General features: G+C 38.9%; 1 protein-coding gene and 1 non-coding gene across 13 annotated transcripts in view; both read left to right on the top strand.

Annotated features, from left to right (window-relative positions):
* The window catches only part of Mical3 (microtubule associated monooxygenase, calponin and LIM domain containing 3), a 198,040-nt gene that overhangs the window by 71,188 nt on the left and 105,486 nt on the right, over positions 1-21,366 (top strand). For all 12 annotated transcript variants that reach the window (XM_077798619.1, XM_077798621.1, XM_077798616.1 and 9 more), the window contains exons 2-11: positions 8,183-8,523; positions 10,281-10,488; positions 12,328-12,444; positions 13,090-13,191; positions 14,004-14,159; positions 15,652-15,752; positions 17,882-18,139; positions 18,684-18,799; positions 19,757-19,883; positions 21,060-21,156. In XM_077798619.1, coding sequence (XP_077654745.1) covers positions 8,260-8,523; positions 10,281-10,488; positions 12,328-12,444; positions 13,090-13,191; positions 14,004-14,159; positions 15,652-15,752; positions 17,882-18,139; positions 18,684-18,799; positions 19,757-19,883; positions 21,060-21,156 — 1,546 coding nt within the window. In that variant the 5' untranslated portion in view covers positions 8,183-8,259. The remainder of the gene's footprint in view (positions 1-8,182; positions 8,524-10,280; positions 10,489-12,327; positions 12,445-13,089; positions 13,192-14,003; positions 14,160-15,651; positions 15,753-17,881; positions 18,140-18,683; positions 18,800-19,756; positions 19,884-21,059; positions 21,157-21,366) is intronic.
* LOC113200450 (U6 spliceosomal RNA) lies at positions 1,757-1,863 on the top strand. Its single transcript, XR_003303056.1, has one exon. It is a non-coding gene; the product is annotated as a U6 spliceosomal RNA (small nuclear RNA).

Genomic DNA, 21,366 nt, shown 5'->3' with positions numbered 1-21,366 from the left:
CATCTATTTAGTTCTCCTTCATCTTCCCCAGTCACACAGACTAATGTTTGTCCACCAGACTGGTCCTTCAAGAGCAACTAGACTCCATCTTTTCCTCAGTGATGCAATAGAAACATAGTACAGTTCTGTTACAAGTCAGACTATAACTACAAAGACCTGATCCCTTCCCTAAGAAAACTCACTATTAGTGGAGAAGAGAAACATTTAAGTAGTCCTTGAAGAATGGCAGGTGTAGATGAAGACTACTACTGTATTAATAAAGAATAGGTGCATAGAAAGAAGGAATAGACACAGGGTTGGGGTGGGGATTAGTTTTGTGCTGCAGATGAGTTTGATGCTAAATAGCATGAAAAAGAAAAGATCTGAGAATATAAGACATACTGAAACATGAAAACATTGAAGATTAAACACCCTTTCATAAAAACACTCAAAAGCTAGGAATAGAAGGAAATGACTTCCACTTAATAAAAGCAGTATATGTAAAACCTATGGCAAACAATCATACTCAATAGTAAAGACAGAAAGCTTTTCCTCTTAAAATCCAGGAACAAGGCAAGGATGCCCACTTTTGCCACTTCTGTTTAATATGCCAAACTGCTCTGGAAGTTTAGCCAAACCAGTTTGGCAAGAAAAAGTATCTACACTGAAAAGGAAAAAGTGAGCCAGGCATGGTGGCTCATACCTGTAATCTCAGCTACTTGGGAATTTGAGGCAGAAGGATTGCAAGCTTGAGACAAGCCTGAGCTGTTCATCAGGATCCTGTTGCAAAATTTAAAAAATTGAAGAGGACTAGGGAAATAGCTCAGTGGTAGAGTACCCTGTGTCCAATTCCTAGTACTGGTGTTGGGAGACAAAGAAAAGGAAAAAAGTGAAATTATCTCTGTTCATAGATGACACACTCTTATATGCAGAAACCCTAGAGACTCCACTCAGAAAATCCATTAGAGTTAATACAGGAATTCAGCAAAGTCAAGAATTCAGCAAGTCAGCATTTTTATATACTTAGCAGTGAATAATCTGAAAAGGAAATTATGAAAACAATTTCATTTATATTAGCATCAGAAAGAATAAAATACTTGGAAATTAACCAAGGAGGTGAAAGGCTTATGCAATGAAACTAAAATATCACTGAAAGAAATTAAACTTATAAATAACTGAGCACACATTCCATGTTCATGGTTTAGAAGACTTAAGATGTAGTATTATCCAAAATAATATACAGAGTCAGTACCACCCCTGTCTAAATCCCAATTTTTGGAGGGATTTGTCGTCATTGTTTTGATTTGGTTTTGCAGAAAAATTCCTATGGAATCTCCAGGTTGGGACTGGGGCTCAGCGGTAGAGTGCTCATCCGGCTCATGTGAGGTGCTGGGTTCGATCCTCAGCACCATCCTCAGCACTACATAAAAATAAATAATAGGGGGCTGGGGTTGTGGATCAGTGGTAGATTACTCGCCTAGCATGTGTGAGTCCCTGGGTTCGATCTGCAGCACCACATAAAAATAAATAGATAAAATAAAGGTTTTGTATCCAAATACATCTAAAAATAATTATTAAAATAAATAAATAAATATATTATGTTCAACTACAACTAATATTTTTTTTTAATTTGTGTGGAATCTCAAAGTACCCAGAATAGCCAAAACAGTTTTTAAAAAGAAGGACAAAGCTAGAGGGCTCATGCTTCCTGATTTCAAAACTTACTACAAGGAAATAGTAATCCAAAATGTGGTACTGGTTTAAAGACAGACATATAGTATTCACTTTAGCAGCACGTATACTAAAATTGGAATGATACAGAGAAGATTAGCATGGCCCCTGCACAAGGATGACATGCAAATTCATGAAGCGTTCCATATTAAAAAACAACAAAAAAGACATATAGACCAATGGAAGAGAGCCCACTACTATACCCTTGCACGTATGGATGGTCAAAAGACTTTTGACAAAGGTGCCGAGAGCATTCAGTGGGTAGAGGGAAATCTTTTAAACAAGTGGTGCTGAGAAAACTGGATATTAATATACAAAAGAATGAATTTGGACTTTTATTTAATGCCATACACAAAATTAACTCAAAATGGATCAAAGACCTAAATGTAAAACCTAAGACTATAAAACTCTTAGAACCAACCCCAGGACACATAGGACGAAATTTCACAACATTAAATTTGGCAGTGACTTTTTTGACACCAAAGGCACAGGCAACAAAAGAAAAAAAAAAGCAAGTTAGGTTTCATGAAAATTTTAAAAAGATGTATCAGAAGACACTATCAACAGAGTGAAAAGGCAACCCATAGAATGGGAGAAAGTGGTTGGAAATCATGTATCTGATAAGGAATTAATACCCCAAATACAGAGAATTCCTAAAACTTAACAAGAATAAAAATAACCCAGTTAAAGAATGGACATTTCAAATGACATTTGAATAGTCATTTTTCAAAAGAAGTTATACAAGTGGCCAGTAAATACATGAAAATATGCTTAACGTTACAAATCACTAGGGAAATACAAATGAAAAGTACGGTGAGATACTACCTCAAACCTGTTAGGATGGACACTATCAAAACTAACACTAAGGACTGGGGTTGTAGCTCAGTGGTAGCACGCTTGCCTGGCATGTGTGAGGCACTAGGTTGAAGCCTCGGCACCCCATAAAAATAAATTTAAAAATAAAGGTATTGGGTCCATCTACAAATAAACAAACAAAAATTACAGAAAAATAGTATTGGTGAGAATGTGGAGAAATTGGAACCCTGTGCATAAAAGGAGTTACAGAGTTGGATGGTAATGATGGTTGTACACCCTTATGATTGTACTTAACAGTATTCTGTTACACTTAAATTGATTTAAGATTAGCCAGGTTCTGTGTCACATGCCTGAAGTCCCAACTACTTGAGAGATTGAGGCAGGAGGATCACTTGAGCCCAGGAGTTGGAGGCCAATTTGACAAACACAACAGAAGTCTGTCTTAAACAAACAAACAGACAAACAACAAAATGGCTAAGATGGGAATTTTACAGTATGTGTTAGTTACCATAAAAAAAATTGGGGGAAAATTAATGCATGAGGAAGACTACTTGCCTTTCAATATTTTGAGTTGCTTCCTGGGTACCCAGAGCCTTATCTGAAGAGCTGTGAGAAAAACAGCTGAGAAGTAGAGTTAGAGAGGATGAGAAACCCCATTCCAGACAATTTTTGTGGGTTTTTTTTAAAAGAGGGGGCACTTTACCATTGAGCCTTGTTATTATTTTTTTTTAAGAGAGAGGAGAGAGAGAGAGAGAGAGAATTTTTAATATTTTAATATTTATTTATTTTAATATTTATTTTTTAGTTCTCGGCGGACACAACATCTTTGTTGGTATGTGGTGCTGAGGATCGAACCCGGGCCGCGCGCATGCCTGGCGAGCGCGCTACCGCTTGAGCCACATCCCCAGCCCAGAGCCTTGTTATTTTTTGAGACGGGCCTTGCTGAGTTGCTGGGGCTATGTTGAACTTATGATTCTCCTGCCTGAATCTCTTAAGTCTCTGGGATTACAAGTGTGCGCCACTGTGCCCAACCCCAGACAGTCTTGATTTAGTCAACTTGTTACCTCTGAAGCCATGATCTCAGTGTTTGCAATCAAATGATAGCAGCTCAGTTGCTCATGTTGCAGAAAAAAATATGTCTAGAACTATTTTGGTGATTTGGGGATCCTTGTTTTTGTGGCAAAACACTATGGAATCTCAATAATCTAATATGAATTTTTCAACTAAGTTTCCTCCTAACAGCATTCCAAAACAAGCATTCCTATACACCTACTATAGTTCCAAAATCTATTTAGACAAGTCACACCTCTCACTGAGTGGGCTAGGAAAAGGAGCACTTTTTGGATTCCTTTTAAGATTTAAAGATTTGCGTACCTACTGGTATATTAATCGTATAGAGACAGGAGAGAAAAATGAAGCCTCACTCTGGGTACCCAGAGCTTTATCTGAAGAGCTGTGAGAAAAACAGAGCTGAGAAGTAGAGTTAGAGAGGATGAGAAACCCCATTCCAGACAGTTTTTGTGGGTTTTTTTTTTTTTTTTTTTTGAGGGGGCACTTTACCATTGAGCCTTGTTATTTTTTGAGTCGGTGAGTGATTCTTATTTTGTTGTTGTCTTTCTTTCCTTTTTTAATTTTAAAGATAATTTTTTTCACTAACCCCCCCAAACAACTACCCACCTATTCTACGAGCTGCAGATTGAGCATTCTCATAACCACCTATGAGTCAAAGCAACCTTTCATTCTTGTTGTAAATAAAAACATGAACCCTGTTCCTGCATGTTCTTCATAGGCTGTCTGTCTCCCCAGCACTTCCCTCTACTGCCAAGGAATGCACAGAGCATCTGAGTCAGCAGTCAGCTGCCAGAGACAAAACATGCAGGGTATTGTCAACTGGCAGTCTCACAGATGCTCTGGAAACCTGGCATCACTGTTTCTTCCTTTTTCCCCCTTCAGACTCCTCACTTCCCTTGCCTTTTTCTTTTCATACCTTGATTTTTCTGTCCCCAGAATTTCAAGTACCTTCCTGCCAGGTTTCCTGGTCCCTAATGTTCCTGTAATTGTGAATGTTGATTTTTCCCGACACTTGGATGGGTGGTCAAGGAGAAGTCAGGGGGAGCATGAGTTGGCTTTGACATTCAGGAATGAGGGGAAATGGGTTGGTTACGGGAATGGCTCTTCTGCCATTCTGCCTGGCTTTTCAGAGCAAGTCAGAATGCAAGGTAAGTCCTCTTGGAAATGAGACAGTCCCAGTGCAACAGAGCCACAGAATAATGGTGTGGTACTCTAGATTTGTCTTCCAACTCCAGTGATCTGGCTCACAAAGAAGGAAAAGTAAGGCAGCCCAAGGGACTCAGTCTCGTGTAGTCTTACCTTGAATGCCTGTTGCATTGTTCCAGGAACCAACCTGCTTCTGTTTATCTGCTGTCATTAGTCCCTGCAGGTCATGATCCTTTAGCCTGGGCACCTAATACTTGTCTGCTGCCCACAAGCAGGTACTCTGCAGCTGAAACCTGTTAATTTAAAGGTGCATTGCAGCACCTTTAAATTTCCAGCTACAAAAAATTGAGGCTGATTATTAAACAAGGTGTGCATCTGCTGTGGAACTTGATTTGGATCTTCTCTGTAGTGGTTAGTAGCTCTTGGCAAGTGAATATTTATTTCAGAATGGGCTACAACCAGTCAGTGGGATGGTAGCCCATACATCAGAACTGTTCTTCGAACACAAATGCCCAAGACACTCATGAGGGAGAGATAGGAGCACAAAGCAGGTGTTATGACCAGGGAAAGGATTTTGCAGATATCTGGTGTGGGGTTTTAATGTGTTAAATTCAACAAGAGAATAGTGGTATTCTCAGTGCTCCAAGTTCTGGCAAGAAGTAGAAGGTGGCTGCTGGTAGGGAACAAAGACAAATTATTTTCTCCCTTGACGAAAATATATCACACATGTACAGTGGGTTCAAATCTTGCAAACATTTCATTGTGACTGGCAAAATCAAGGTTGGTTGTGAACACAGGTAGGATATTTGGATCCAGGACAGCACAGTGCTGTCTGCTCACTGAAAAGCAAGTAAAATTGCAGATTCCCTACATAGAAGGCAAGATGCAGTGTAGCAAATGCTATCTGAGGTCTTTGTTTCCGGTTGTTGGTTATTACCTGTTGTAGTCTTTCTTCTGCTGTTGCATAAGCACATCTGGTTTTTTTTGTTTGTTTGTTTGTGTGTTTTTTTGTTTTTTTTTTTTACCCCTACTAGCTGTCTTTTAACTACCTGTCTTTTTAAGGTAAGTCTTGGCTTGTAAGAAAAAGAATGAACTCTTCTTAGGAACTTTAAGATGTTTTTCTTGCTACTACCTAAATCAAATCCTTTATTTAGGGAAACTGAAGGCTAGTTTCCATTAATCTTATTTATTTATTCATCTATTTGTTTTTTTTGTTTATTGTGGTGCTGGGGAGGGAACCAACTTGCTCATGCGTGCTGGGCAAACACTCAATCACTGAGCTATTCCCAGCCCCCGAATTCCATTTCTTGCCGAACTCTTGCCCACATGGATATTAGAACAAGCAGTATGTGTAGTTCTTAATATCCAGAGCCAGGAGAGGCTGTTGAGTAAGTAACATTTTTTAAGGTGAGAAGCCGAATTAGTATATTTCAGATGATGAATTAATCATCTTCCACTCGTCCTCCACAGTAGTAGAGAAGTATTGAGCTGTTGACATGAAAACGTGAAAGGGAAAGACAGTTCCTGTAGCTATGACTTTCTTTCATGAAGCTTAAGACACATTTCTAAGTGATTTGGTTTAATCATATGATATCATGGTGAGGTATGGAGAAAAACAGCAATATTTCTCCTTCATAATGGGAAGAGCTTCCCAACAGAACCTTGTGAAACTTGACACCGTTCTCTGAGAATTGATTGTATCAGCACCTGCAGCTTGGTAGCTCTCTTACATTATATCAGTAAATAGAAGGCCACTTCTTCCTTCTTTCCCCTCCCGAGGACAGCACACGAATAACTCCCTTCATCTTCTCCTATCCCCAAGAGTAAATCTTCCAAAGTTCCGAGCCAGTCATGTTTGTCATACTAGTGGTAAATTGGAGATGTGCTTATGATGTACCTTCTGATTGAATAATGTTGGATTCAATTTGCTGATCTTATCTTCAGGATTTTTATGTCTATGTATGAGAGATTATTTATTCAATTTCTTTAATAGATATAGGCCTGTTTAGATTGTCTATTATTTTTGTGTGAGTTTTGGCAGATTGTGTTTTTCATGGAATTGATAAGCACCAGGAACAAGTTTTATGACCAGGAGAATTTCTTTAACACAAGGCTCAGAGAACTTCAGAATTGGGAGAGAGTTGTAGAAGTCATCAATCATTCCTTATTGTCTTCCACAACAACAACAACAACAACAAAATCAGTTTTATGAGGCAAAGTGACTTCCAGGGTCATGCAGCCTGTGCAGGCACATGTGGCTCAGGGTGGTGCCCTACAGTCACCCGGTCCTACATTCTTCATATGGCTTAGTTTGGCCCTTTGCCACCTACCTCCAAATAATGGTTATAATAGTGATAATAAATAAAATGTGGTACAAAGGTGATGAGACAGATGCCAGAGAGAACGTAGATGAAGAAACACATGAGGTGCTATCTTCGGCCTTTAAGCCTCTTTACAGCAGACACATAGAATGGCAAATGTGTTCATGCTTTGATAAGTGGAAGATATAGATGGCATCATTGTTATTGTTAAATATGATTATGGGCAAAATGGGGTGGCTCTACAATCTCCCCGTCCTGCCATGTACCACACACAGAAGACTTCTCAAGTCTTTTAAATCTCTGCTGATACTACCACATCTGAACTTCCTGCTTCTTAGAACTTCTATGACACTATCCTTTTTCTGTGTTTCTCATAATCTTTTCTAGTGGGATGGACTTTCTGCCAGCCTCTTCTTGCAGGTTTGTTCTTCCTAGAGCACATGTAAAGCCATGGCTTTTTTCAGTTCCACTACCTCTGTACACTAAGGACTCCCAAACCTGGTCTGCATCTCTAAGGACTCCCTTGAACTTCACATTCATACTTCACTGCCTAGTATATGGCTATATTTTCCCCTAAGTAGCTCAGATGCGACAGATTGAAAAGGGAGTTTACTACCCCTGTTCACAAATGGGTGCTTTTATTTTTAATTCATTGCCTTGCTATCATGATTTCTCAGTGACCCAAGATAGAAATCTGGGAATCATTTTTAACACTTTGATCTTCATCAGTCCCTCAGAGGACTGTCTGTGTTTTACTTTATTTCTCACATACTACACTTATTATGTGGCTAACTGTACTTACCCTGAAGACTCTGCTGTCATGTCTTAGAGGTTCATCTTTAATAAGGACCCTGCCTCCCTGAGATTTAGGTACTCTTCCTTATTCCTCTCTCTCTATTGGTACACTGTATCATTCAGTTTATGTGCTTGTCATTCACTAGACTATAAAATCCTTGAAAACAAAGGCTGTCTTACTCATCTTTCCACCTCAGTATCTTGGATGGTCCCTGGAGCATTTCAGTATGCATTTGTTGAATGAATGTGTTATTACTTGAGGTCTCTGCTTCAGAAAGATCAATTGTAGAAATACTGACCATTTCTTTCTTTCTTTTCGTTAGATTAAGGTGACAGTGTCAGGTGGATCAACTGCCATCCCACTGCCCCCTCTGTTGGGCAGTGCTGAGAGTGGGGAAGCATGGAAGAGAAGAAGCATGAGACCACGAACCAAGCTCATGTCCTCTTTGACCGGTTTGTCCAAGCCACTACCTGCAAGGGAACCCTCAAGGCCTTTCAAGAACTCTGTGACCACCTGGAACTGAAGCCTAAAGACTACCGTTCCTTCTATCACAAGCTCAAGTCCAAGCTTAACTACTGGAAAGCCAAAGCTCTCTGGGCAAAGTTGGACAAACGGGGCAGTCACAAAGACTATAAAAAGGGAAAAGCATGCACTAACACTAAGGTAAGGGCTTAACTATTCTCAGACTCTAAGGTCACTGACATGAGAGTTTAACTAGGTACCAATTAGAAGAATTGAATAGAGATGGACTGGGTAAGATTGCCAGGCTAGGTTGATGCCAGGCAGATTCTAGCATCATTGTGTGTAAATATACTACATTTTGTGTAAATATACTACATTTTCTTCGTCCATTCGTTACCTAAAAAATTAAGCTTATAATCTGTTGAAACTTTGCAAATCCATTACCCATGCTCATTTTTTTCTTTCCTTTTTTTTAAAAAAAATTTATTGGTTCTTTTTAGTTATATATAATAGCAGAATCCATTTTGATATATAAGCACGGAATATATCTTATTCTAGTTAGGATCTCATGGATGTATGTGATGATAGGATTCACTATTCACTGTAATGTTTTCATATATGTACATGGGGAAATAATGTCAAATTTATTTCACTGTCTTTCCTTTTCTTATCCCCCACCCTCCATTCTCCATTGTCTAATCTACTGCACTTTTGTTCTTCCCCTCACCCCATCCCCTTATTGTGGGTTAGCTTTCACATATCAGAAAACATTTGACCTTTGGATTTTTAGGACTGGCTTTAGGACTGGCATGGTTGTCTCCAGATTCATCTATTTGCTGGCAAATGTCATAAAGTCATTCTTCTTTATGGCTGAGTAATACTCCATTGTGTGTAAATATACTACATTTTCTTTGTCCATTCATCTGTTGAAAGATTGACTGTTTCATGTGCCAGACCCTTTTCTGAACATATTTCATGTATTTTCATATTGGACATTCAAACTCTCAACTTTTTAAGAACAACCCTGAAATCAAGCTTTGCATTTTGCTGAAGTTTCATTTTGAACCTCACCATCTTAGGAGGATGCAGATCATTTAGCAAGGTCCTGGATAGGTTAAGAGTCTTGTCTATGCATAACTTCATAGTTCTTGACATGTCATCTTTATAAAACCATAACTCTGTACTCAACTTCAGTTTGCCCTTTTGTGGATAACTAGAGACCCATCCCAGTGGATTTACATTTGAATAGATATCATCAATAATATTCAAGAAATTCAAAAGAAAACTTTCGTGAGCACTGGACTTTATTAAGAATGAAAGGAATTCAAAGTCAAATGTGTTGCACAGCTTTCTTCTGAGCATGCAGTACAAACTAATTAAGATCTTTGTTTAGCCTCACGCTGAGTATTTCTCTAGAGTATTGATTTTCAAGAGCATTTCCCTGGACTTTCAGTTTAGAAATGATGGTTTTACATCTCTTTTAGCACATAAAGTTTTGGCTTTTGAAAGTGGCCTCCAGAGAATTATCTGTGTGGTAAATCCATTCCAGGACTCTGAAGATTTCTTGAACCATAATAATCTCTACCTCCCTGGACAGAAATCTGCTGAACATAGAAGACTTTCAAAAGGTCCTCTCCTGTCAGTGAAAGATTAGATGTGATTTTCATATTGTTTATTGAAATGATTACCCCTTTAAATATGTTACAGATATGTGGGCCTTACAGGCTGACCAAGATGAACATGTGCTTGGTTCACAAGTTCAGTCTTTCCCATTCATAGCAACCACAGCTCTTCTTTCAAACTCTGCTGTGACCCAGACAGGTTTGAAGTTTTTTTGGTAATGGGGAGAATAGCCTTCACTGAGGTTTACAGGAATGATGGTTATGAGATTATAAAATATCTCTAGAAATATGTTTTAAGAGTCACAAACTTTGCCTTAAAGCAGCTGTGTTTTGCAGTGTCTCATCATTGGAGCTGGCCCCTGTGGTCTCCGCACAGCCATTGATTTATCCTTATTGGGAGCTAAGGTGGTGGTTATTGAGAAGCGAGATGCCTTTTCCCGCAACAATGTCTTACATCTCTGGCCCTTCACCATACATGATCTTCGAGGTCTGGGTGCCAAGAAGTTCTATGGCAAGTTCTGTGCTGGAGCCATCGATCATATCAGTGAGTAACACCAGCTGCTGTAGGATTCCAACCCTTCTCCCGCCCACTTTTCAGTAGACAGAGACAGGTAGGTTATCTGAGGAATTCCTGCTCAATAGCATAATTTGTTCCGATCTCATTGATATCTATCATGTAGCAAGCATTCCCTATTTTGAGTCAAAATATTTGCCTCTTGTAGTTCTATAACCTAGAACTTTGAACTACAATGTTTGCCCTATGCAAGGAGGAGGAGTCTGGCTTAAGGATGTCTGAGGTAGGTCTTGGACTATTACTGAATACTTGCAGTGTGTGAGATAGGCAGAGGGGCTAGACTTTTGGAAACCGGTGACCAATTTGGGCCTCAATCCTTTGGTGGTTCTTAGAGTAGTAGAAGAAGTACATAGGCTGTGGCTCTCTGCAGTGTAATCTTTCACATGCTAAACATAAGACGAACATGCTACAGGGATACAATCCTTACACAGGGCAGAGTTCTAGGTTGGTCATGAATGACAAGTCAGTAGTGGAATTCCTCAGGTTAGGTGATTCTCACAAAGTCTACAGCCAGAATAGCTCTTGGCATTCTCTTGTCAATCTTCAAACTCATTTGGAGTCTCTGTATTTTTGAAACAGGTAAATACAAGTTAATGCAGTTGATTATTCATGCCTGTAAGTGGCCTATCTGAAAACCGATTCCGAACAGAAATTGTCTGCATTATGAAGTTGAAATCCTCTATTTAAAAATTGGTTATCACTAAAGAGTCCAGGGAAACTTTATCAAAGAAACTTTGGTCTGAGTACCAGACTTTTTGCTGTTTGAAGTGGTTGTGCCAATTTATCAAACACTGGCTAACAACTTCTACTTCCCTGACAGAAGTGCTTGGAACAATAGTTATCTGCAAAAATAAAACGTGTGCTAGCATGAGACTTAATAAGTCTTTGGGAGTGTGACTCAGAGGGTGATAGTTGTGGTAAGCTAAGGAAAATAACCAGGATGGCTTAGCAGTGGACTTGCATGTGCTTCTAACAGATTAGTCACAGATTGAAGGTAAGTTTGGCTTTGAGGGATGACTGAGGGTCATGGATGGAGTGGACTTGTCTCCCAGTGATTATGAGTTGGCAGAATTATTTGGGGACTGAGAGAGTCTTAGATCTGCAACTAGATTTCTATCTTTGTATACCTAGTATTGCTGCCACAACTGGCACTGGGTAGGAACTTTGGGCATCAAATAGTATATAAATCTCACCTTGATAATGAGTGGGATTTTCAATTATTTGGGGCCTCAGTTGCCACAACTGTAAATAAATTGGGGTTTTGTTAAGAGGATAAGGTTGAATTGTGATTTCTTTTACCTGCTGAGAGAATGTGAAGGTCAATGAGATAATAAGAGTAGAAGGTAGATGCCATGGATATTTCAGAAAACAATACAGTGGCTCCCTATCAAGCTGCGAAAAGTGTACTCCTGAGTGTACTCCTGTGTCCTGTGGTAGGTCCCATTACAACTATAGATACTACCGAGAATAGCGTCTCTGACACATCAGGGGAAGCTAGAAAGGAGAGTCTCCTGTTGGCCACAGTCTCATGCTGTCTCCAAGTTTTCTATTGTTTAGAATACCTAACTCAAAGATGTAGGTGGCCTTTAAAGTCTCTAGAGCATCTCTTCCACTGGTTGGTATTTACCCTTAAAAAGAAAGAAGTTAGAGAACATGGCATAGAAAATGTCTCCTGCTCCAAAAGACTTTGGAGAACCTGAATAGACTATGCATAGGTGAAAGGGTGGAAGGGAACATGAGGAGCAACTACTGGTGTGTTCTTTCTTCTCTGTGTGCTCTTGCAAACATGTAGTCTTTGTATTTACCCAGGTATACGTCAACTCCAACTAATACTTTTGAAAGTAGCCTTGATCCTAGGCATCGAAATACATGTCAATGTAGAATTCCAAGGACTTGTACAGCCTCCTGAGGATCAAGAAAACGAACGTAAGTTGAATTGGACAAATGAAGAAAGCTTAAAATGGCATTTAAAGGATGAGAACAGATGAGGTAAAAGGAGAACATGGGAATAATCTGCCAGTGTTTTTCAGAACTAGTTAAAGGGATTTCTTTGTGTACTCTGTGCCTTTGAAGTTTACTGTTAAAGTTGAATAAGGAGGCCTTTTGTTAAAATTTTTGAATTTATTCTAATCAGTTATACATAACAGCAGAATGTTCTTCGATTCATTATACACAAATGGAGCACAGTTTTTCACTTCTCTCGTTGTACACAAAGTAGAGTCACACCATTCATGCAATCATACACGTACCTAGGATAATGATGTCCGTCTCCTTCCACCGTCTTTCCTATCTCCATGCCCCCCGACCCTTTACCCAATCCAAAGTTCATGAGGAGGCCTTTGACTTAGTCATTGCAGGCACTTGTACTATAGAAAAATCATATGGTGGGGAAAGTCCCTTTGTAAGTTCTCTTCGGAGCTTCTTTCTATCTGAAGTTTATACTCCATACTTTTCTATTTATTGTTTTTAGCTTGGAGTTTTGTGCATTCTGTATGCCTGGGTATCTAGAGATGATCTTAGAGATATGAATTTGGTCTGAGTAATGATCTTAATTTTGCATTTGGTCCACAGGGATAGGTTGGCGGGCACTGGTGCACCCCAAAACTCATCCTGTATCAGAGTATGAATTTGAAGTGATCATTGGTGGGGATGGCCGTAGAAACACCTTGGAAGGTATTGGCTTGTGCTCTACTTACTCTCTTCAGAGAAGAATAGAGGCTGACCTTGTCCCCAAGAGTCCATGTTCCTGAGAATTTGCACATATGCTATCTTTTATTTTCGGGGGCAGAGGTACTGAGGATTGAACCCAGTGCACTTTTTCACTGAGCTACATCCTCAGTCTGTTTTTTAATTTTTATTTTGAAACAAAGTCTTGCTAAACTGTGGAGGCTGGCCTCCAACTTTCAATCTTTCTGCCTCAGCCTCCCAAGTCTCAGAGATAACTGATACTTTGCCTTGCTGGGTTCCCTATTTGAATTGCATGGCATCTCAGCTTTCTTCCAGACAGTGCTCACTCTGAGTATATTTTACAGGGTGCTCTTGTTAAGTACCTTGTTAAAGTACTAAGAGATGAGATATACTTTTTTAAAAATATTTTTTTCAGTTGTAGATGGATATAATAGTTTTATTTGTTTTTATGTGGTGCTGAGGATCAAACCCAGTGCCTCACAGCGCAAGGCAAGCCCTCCACCACTGAGCTACAGCCCCAGCCCAAGATATACTTTTTGGGAATTGACAATGTAGAATGTAATTTAAGTCAGCACACCTGTTCCCCTTTTTAAATGGAATCCCTAGTACTGAATAGTATTCTGTTCAGTCAGATTTCAGATTGTTTATTAATGATGTGGGAGACCTGCCCTAAAAATTTTTCATTGAGTTTCATTCTCCACATTTTCCCTAATGTCTTCATCAACACCCTCCTCATTTGAAGTGATCATCTTTCTTCTCTAGCCAATTGCCACCTATGAAAACTTTTTTCCCTCCAGGATTTCGCCGGAAAGAATTTCGTGGCAAACTGGCTATTGCCATTACAGCAAATTTTATTAACCGAAATACAACAGCAGAAGCCAAAGTGGAAGAGATCAGTGGTGTGGCTTTCATATTTAACCAAAAATTTTTCCAGGAGCTACGAGAAGCCACAGGTTGGTATAGATTCCTCCAAAGTAATAAGGTTAAACATTGAAATAGTTACTTATTACTTTTTTTCTTGGGGGTTTGATAGGGTGGATGGTGCTTGTTATTACTGTTATATGTCATTTGTCCTGCTTTTTCTTCACTCCTGTGCTTTGTTCTTAGCTTAATGGTTCCATATCATTCTGTTTCCTGCTCTAGCATTATCAGTCTTTAGCACAGTGGCTAGGCTGCTCTAGATTTTGTTTTTATTTATTGTTTTGTTTTAAAGTATTCATTCTGCTTTCTACCAACTCATCCCCAATCCCTTATTTCTACATTGTGATGCTAAGTTATGGCACTAGATATAGCAAACTGCCAGTTAGTAGCTCTCTGGTTTTATTGAGAACCTAACAGATATTAAGTATGCAGTCTTCTTCCTGAGTTCATTTGAACTTGAAAGCAAACCATGTGACAGATAGGAATGACATTGTTGTATGATGGCTTTTGAATAGATGTATTTTGCTGCAACAAAAAAAATATGTATTTTATTCTCTATTTTCTTTTTTTTTTTAGAACTTTTTTTAATATTTATTTTTCAGTTTTCGGTGGATACAACATCTTATTTTATTTTTATGTGGTGCTGAGGATGTGGCTCAAGCAGTAATGCGCTGGCCTGGCACGTGTGGGGCCCTGGGTTCAAACCTCAGCACCACATAAAAATAAAATAAGATGTTATTCTCTATTTTCTAGACTTGATTTCATTGCCTTTGTTTTTTAGATGAATAGAATTAAAAAGACAATAGCTCATTCTCTACTTCCAGGCATCTACCCTGTTTTTGTTTTTGTTTTGGTACCAGGGATTGAACCCAAGGGCACTTAACCACTGAGCCACATCACCACCACTTCCCCTTTTAAAAAAAAAAAAAATTTACCTTTATTTTTATTTATTTATTTTTATGTGGTGCTGAGGATCGAACCCAGTGCCTCACACATGCTAGGCGAGCGCTCAACTGCTGAGCCACAACCCCAGCTGCCCCCAAAGACTTTCTTATTTTTTATTTTGTGACAAGGTCTCACTTGGTTGCTCACAGCCTAAGTTACTTTGAACCTGTAATCTTCCTGCCTCAACCTCCTGAGCTGCTAGGATTACAGGTGTATGCAACCATGCCCAGTTTATGAGATTTCTCTAGTTCTCTAGCTTCCTTGATGACTCAAAGAGGTTTAATCTGTTAACTAAGCCATACCCTCTTGTAAGGATTATCCTCTTTTTTGTTTTTCCAATTCTTATGTTTGGGTTAACTTTTGGTCATTGTTTTCAGAATAACTTAAGGTGAATTAAGAATAGTACAGAGGGAAACAAAGCTCCCCTTATTTTCATGAACTGAATAGGCAGGAAGAGAGAATCTGGACCTAAACATCTTCCTGCTTGGAATTTTATGATCCTGTCTTAGATAGACCCAAGTAGTCTCTCTGGCTGCCCTACTCAGCAAACTCCTATGTATGTTTGTTTTCTGGTTGCAGGTATTGATTTGGAGAACATCGTCTACTACAAAGATGACACGCACTATTTCGTTATGACAGCCAAAAAGCAGAGTTTACTGGACAAAGGGGTGATACTGCATGTGAGCAATGGATCTCTTTCAAACCACTTTTGTTGAATTTGTTAATATGATCACCAAGAGAAAGGGCTTTATTGCCTGATAGGATTTTTCTACAAGGGAATAAAGATGAGCATTGAACACATCTCCTCAAATCACTGATGGTTTTTAGTTTAACTTTGAAAAAAATATTTTCATTATGGAAAATTGTTAATTTAACAGAAATAGGGAGAATAGTATAATGAACTTTTATGCCCATTCTTTAGCTTGAGCAGTTATTAACATGGCCAATGTTGTTTCAATAAAACCCCACTCCACTCACCTCTCCTGCCATTGTATTGTTTCAAAGCAAATGTCAAGAATCATTTCTTGCATAAATAGTTTAATTTTAGGTGACTTTGTTTGAGATTATAATGAATTTCATATATGACCAATTATTGGTTGGTCAGTAGATCTTTTTTTGGGAGGGAAGTGATAGAGGGAAGAGAGTTCAATCAAGAAGCAATGCTTGGTGCTTATGACAGCCTGATTATGGCTCTGGTTTTACTGTGGCAACACTGAATTGGTATATTTAGGCTTTGTTCACACTGAACAACAAGGGCCTAATGTCCATCTTTAGCCAGCCTTTTTTTTTTTTCTTTTTTTTTGTGCAAAACTAATTGTGTGGAGATAATCTGAAATCAGAGAGTTGCAAGGTGGATGGTTTCTTAAGGAAAGTGTCTTAAATCTTAGTTGGTCTCATTGGTCTGAATATGAGAATTACTTCCCCTGTGTGATGAAACAGAAGCAAATAAACACCAGAGGTGTTGATTTAGGCTTGTACAATTCCCACCAGACTCAAAGCTGAATCTCAGGGAGCCCTTTGTCTTTGTAGAATGATAATGAATCAAGTCCTTTTAGTCTGAGTCACACTATTGCCATATTGAGACCAAATGGAGAATGAGTTGATGAGCACATGCTTGCAGCACAAAGTCTCCTTTCCACCCATGAACCTTGTGTCTGTTTCTCAGCATAGCAGTCCTGTGTATATGCAGGGAGAAACAGGACAAAGCAGTTTGTATAGCCCATTCTGCCAAAGCAGAAGCAAGACATACTTGGCTGGATGCTTTATAAAGTGTTCATTATCTGGGGCTATTTTATTGTTATCAATAAGAACTAGCCAGTAAAGCAGTTGGGATGCCTGGGACTAAGTTAAGACTTAAGTTTACCATCTGGGCAGAACTGTGGTTGTCAGTCAAAAATAGATAAGAGCAATCTAGACTGTTAATTAAGATCTGTTTTACTTTTTGTTTTCATTTTTTATAGGGCAGGAGCTGTGCCTTCTGTGAGTGCTGTTTATAAACTAAACCCATTGTAGCCATTTAATGTTGAACAAGCAGTATTTCTAGAACCAACCTGAGTGTGTTTTGACTTCTGACATCTTATAGTTGTAGCTGAAAGTACCATCAGTAATACTTGGAAACTGAGTCTCCACTTCAGGAGAACAGAGACTTGGCTCAGTGTGCAGGAACCTCCAAAGAAGAAAAGGAACTTTTTAGTCTCTTACTTAAAGCTCTTTTTCTCTCATTTTTGTTTTTTCCTGTTGGTGATTTTCTGTAGAGCCTTACAGAATCTTATATATGATTTTGAAAACCTGTGTTCCATTTTCAGTTCATTCCTTCCCGTCCTCCTCAGCTACTAACGCTCCTAGCACCACATCTCTTTGGCACTGAAGTTTTCAGGTTCTTCCTTTAAGCATGATGAGCTATGCAAGTCTGGGTTCCCAGCTGAAAAAAAGCTGTTTGCTATTCAAAAGATAATGATTATAGAAGATAACATAAACTATTAAATACTTCTTCAGCTTACAGAAATTATTTAATTTGTTATTCAGAACAACTCTGTGAGGTAGGTAAGCCAGGATCAGAGGAGTAGCGACTTGCTCCAAGCAAATAGAAAAGCCAAGACTGTTTTTAGGCAGCAAAGCCTATTTACTCTTAGAAACACCCCTCACCCCAAAACTTTTTACTTTGTGTACAAGCTTGGTGGAATATTAAATCACTTTAAGGGGAAGGAAAAGCTGTGGAACTAGGTTATGTCTAACATTTTATGTTCAAGTCAAGCCATCCATCCCTGCCTGGGTTTTTCCATCTTGTACCTCTTCTTTCTCTGGACAGGACTATGCTGACACAGAACTCTTGCTTTCCCGGGAGAACGTGGACCAGGAGGCATTGCTAAACTATGCCCGGGAGGCGGCTGACTTCTCCACGCAACAGCAGCTGCCCTCTCTAGATTTTGCCATCAATCATTATGGGCAGCCTGATGTGGCCATGTTTGACTTCACTTGTATGTATGCCTCTGAGAATGCAGCCTTGGTACGGGAACAGAATGGACACCAGTTATTAGTGGCTCTGGTTGGGGACAGCCTCCTAGAGGTGAGTACTAAGGGAAACTTTATGGTAGAGGCAGTACTGAGGAACAGTAATAATGAGGAGCAAATCTGGGTGTATTGGCTGTAGAGTGAGCATCAGCAGCATAGGCAAGACCTCTGCAGGAGTTATACCAACCAGGAAAAAAATAATGACATTAAAAGTGGTTAGAAATTCTGCAACTTTTATAACTTGCCTCTGTACTAGTTTGTGAAATGGAGATGTCCAGAGTCTGAATAGTTGTCAAATACAACTGTTGGCAGCACACTTCCTTTTGTTCTTCAGTTTAGCTTAACTCTTTTAAAAATGATTTATTAGCTGGGTAGGGTAGTGTTAGCCTGTAATCTTAGCTACTTGAGAGGCTGAGGCAGGAGGATTACAAATTTGAGGCCAGCATTGGCAATTAAATGACAAAATAAAATAAAAGGACTAGGGTTGTCGTTCAGTGGTAAAGCACTTGCCTAGCATGAGCTATGCCTCAAGTTCAATCCCCAGTACTGAAGAGAAGAAAGATAACTTATTTTAACTCTGACTTGTGTCTCTTTCTTAGCCTTTCTGGCCCATGGGAACAGGAATAGCCCGGGGCTTTCTAGCTGCTATGGACTCTGCCTGGATGGTACGAAGTTGGTCTCTAGGAACCAGCCCCTTGGAAGTCCTGGCAGAGAGGTAATAAGTCTCTTCCATGAAAAAACTGGGGAAAAGGAGTGGCTTACTCCTCAGGCTGAGTAAAAGTTATTCCTTCTTCTTTCTCTCTTCCTTTATTCATTAAAGATGTTTTTATATGTAAGAGAGGAAAGGTGAGGCTGGGATTGTGGTTCAGCAGTAGTGCGCTCACCTAGCGTGTGCGAGGCCCTGGGTTTGATCCTCAGCACCACATAAAAATAAATAAATAAAAACAAAGGTATTGTATCTAACTACCAACTAAAAAAAAAAAATAAATATTTTTTTAAAAAAAAGAGGAAAGGCACAATATTTCATAAAATTTTAGAAACCTAAAGATGATCTAATGGGACTGTTCTCTTGTCCCTTTCTAAATAACTTTATTATTGGAAAATAATATCTGAATCTCTATATACCATCTGGTTCTTTTATGACCATTACGTGAACAAATACTTAAAAAGTGCAATTTAGATCATCCTGACCTTAAGCTAGAAAGGCTTAATCTGATGAAGTCATTGTCATAGTCAGAACATGCTAACATAAGAAACGGAAAGTGATTGAAAGGATAACGCCAAATTGTTTTTAAACATTTCTCAAACCTTAAGGCATTTTGGCTTAATGTGGTGACAGTTCTTTTTACCTAATTTTTAAAATTAAAGTATATATTGGCACACTTAAAAACACAATAGTAAATTAGTTGCCTTTTAAATTAGACCAGACAATTATCACTCCCCATACCATTGTCCTGTTCTTCTCTTTGGCTCTTAACTAATCCATTGTCCTTGAAATCACTGAGTGGTGGTGGTTCTGAGAAGCTAGGGTTGATGTAGAGTCAAAGAAAACTTTCCAAGAATGAAGATATATTGTATACATCAGATAATTTGGTGGACTGTCAAAACAAATATTACAAAAAGAGGAAAATGTTTATTGTGCTTGTCACTTCTATGTTGTGTGTTATTGCAGGGAAAGCATTTATAGGTTGCTGCCTCAAACCACCCCTGAGAATGTGAGCAAGAACTTCAGCCAGTATAGCATCGACCCCGTCACTAGGTATCCCAATATTAATGTCAACTTCCTCCGGCCAAGCCAGGTAAGAGCATTCTAGTCAGATATGTGCATCTGGGCCTATTCTCAGGACTGATCAGAACTCTAATAGATCAAAATGTATATAATTATGTTTGGTTTTAATACCATATACACTTTCAGTAATCCCATATACCTATACGTAAGCGTAATTTCAGTAATCCAAGTCGGTATCTCTCTGAATTGGTGGAAGTAGGTGTTATTTTCCATCAACTTGTTGAGCAACTAAGGCATGGAGTTGTTGAATACTTACAGAAGATCAAATGTGACCAAAATAGTGTACCTAGGACTTCATCTCATGCCTCTTAATTTAAATCACATACAGTCGAGGAAAGAGCGTTGATTGGTTCAGTATTCTGAAGATGTGACTTCCACTTGCCTGTTGGTCACTAATCACCTGTGACTCAGATGGGTCATTTTACTATGTCTGAGCCTCAGTTTTTCAGCTGAGAAGTGGAATTCCTACCTACTCACAGGATCATTGTAAGTGAAAATGAGATTGTTCTCTGAAGGAACATTGAAAAATAAAAACATGAAAGTAGAAGATATTGTTATTATTGTAAACCAATTATTTTTTGGTTCTGTTGCGTTCTCAAAAACTCTGAACCCTCATTACTGTATTGAGAATGACATTTTACAAAGCATAACAATCCCTAAGAATAGAATTTTAGAAAGCAACCTATTTGATATATTTTCTGTGTTCTAGAGTAATTTTTTGTCTTCTATACGAAGTTTGTGCCTTTGGGCCTTCCATATATATGTGGTAAAATATTTATAAATTCTGTTAATGAGCAGCCTTAATTGTCCAACAGAGACTCACCAGAGGGACCTCTGTGATTGAGTGGTTAACTTTCAGCACAATTTCTTACAGTTGCTATGTATTTGGTTCTATATAACCTAACCCATTCCATAAAAGATTTAAAGGTTATCACCTTAACTTCTGTCTGAACTTTACCATGGGGCTGAGGGTGTAGCTCCCAGTGGTAGAGTGCATGCTAGCATACAAAAGGCTTGGGGTTTGACCTACAGCATGCCACCACCAAAACAAAAAATACATAAATAAACATACACAGAAATAAATAAACTTAATCCACTTTCCCAGTCTTTCATCGTAGTCATTCTGTTTTTAGGTGGGAATTTGTTACATGGTGTTTGATTTTCCTTCTTTTCAATTTTCTGCCAGGTGCGCCATTTATATGATACTGGAGAAACGAAAGATATTCATTTGGAAATGGAGAACCTAGTGAATTCCCGAACTACCCCAAAGTTGACTCGCAATGGTGAGTTCTGGAAATGGTTTTTTGAAAGACAGGTAACCCTTTTCAGAGCAGTCTACTCAAAAGCCATCACATGAACATAATACCATATATGGCAGTGGTTTTCAACCAGGAGTGGTTTTGCCCTCCAAGAAACATTTGATTGTTCCTGGTTGTCATGACTTGGGGAGGTTGCTACTGTTTCTAGGTGGATATAATCCAGCAATGTTGCTA

This window comes from Urocitellus parryii, chromosome 5 (genome assembly GCF_045843805.1).
Source record: "Urocitellus parryii isolate mUroPar1 chromosome 5, mUroPar1.hap1, whole genome shotgun sequence".
NCBI lineage: Eukaryota > Metazoa > Chordata > Mammalia > Rodentia > Sciuridae > Urocitellus > Urocitellus parryii.
This window is presented reverse-complemented; position numbering and strand designations above follow the sequence as displayed.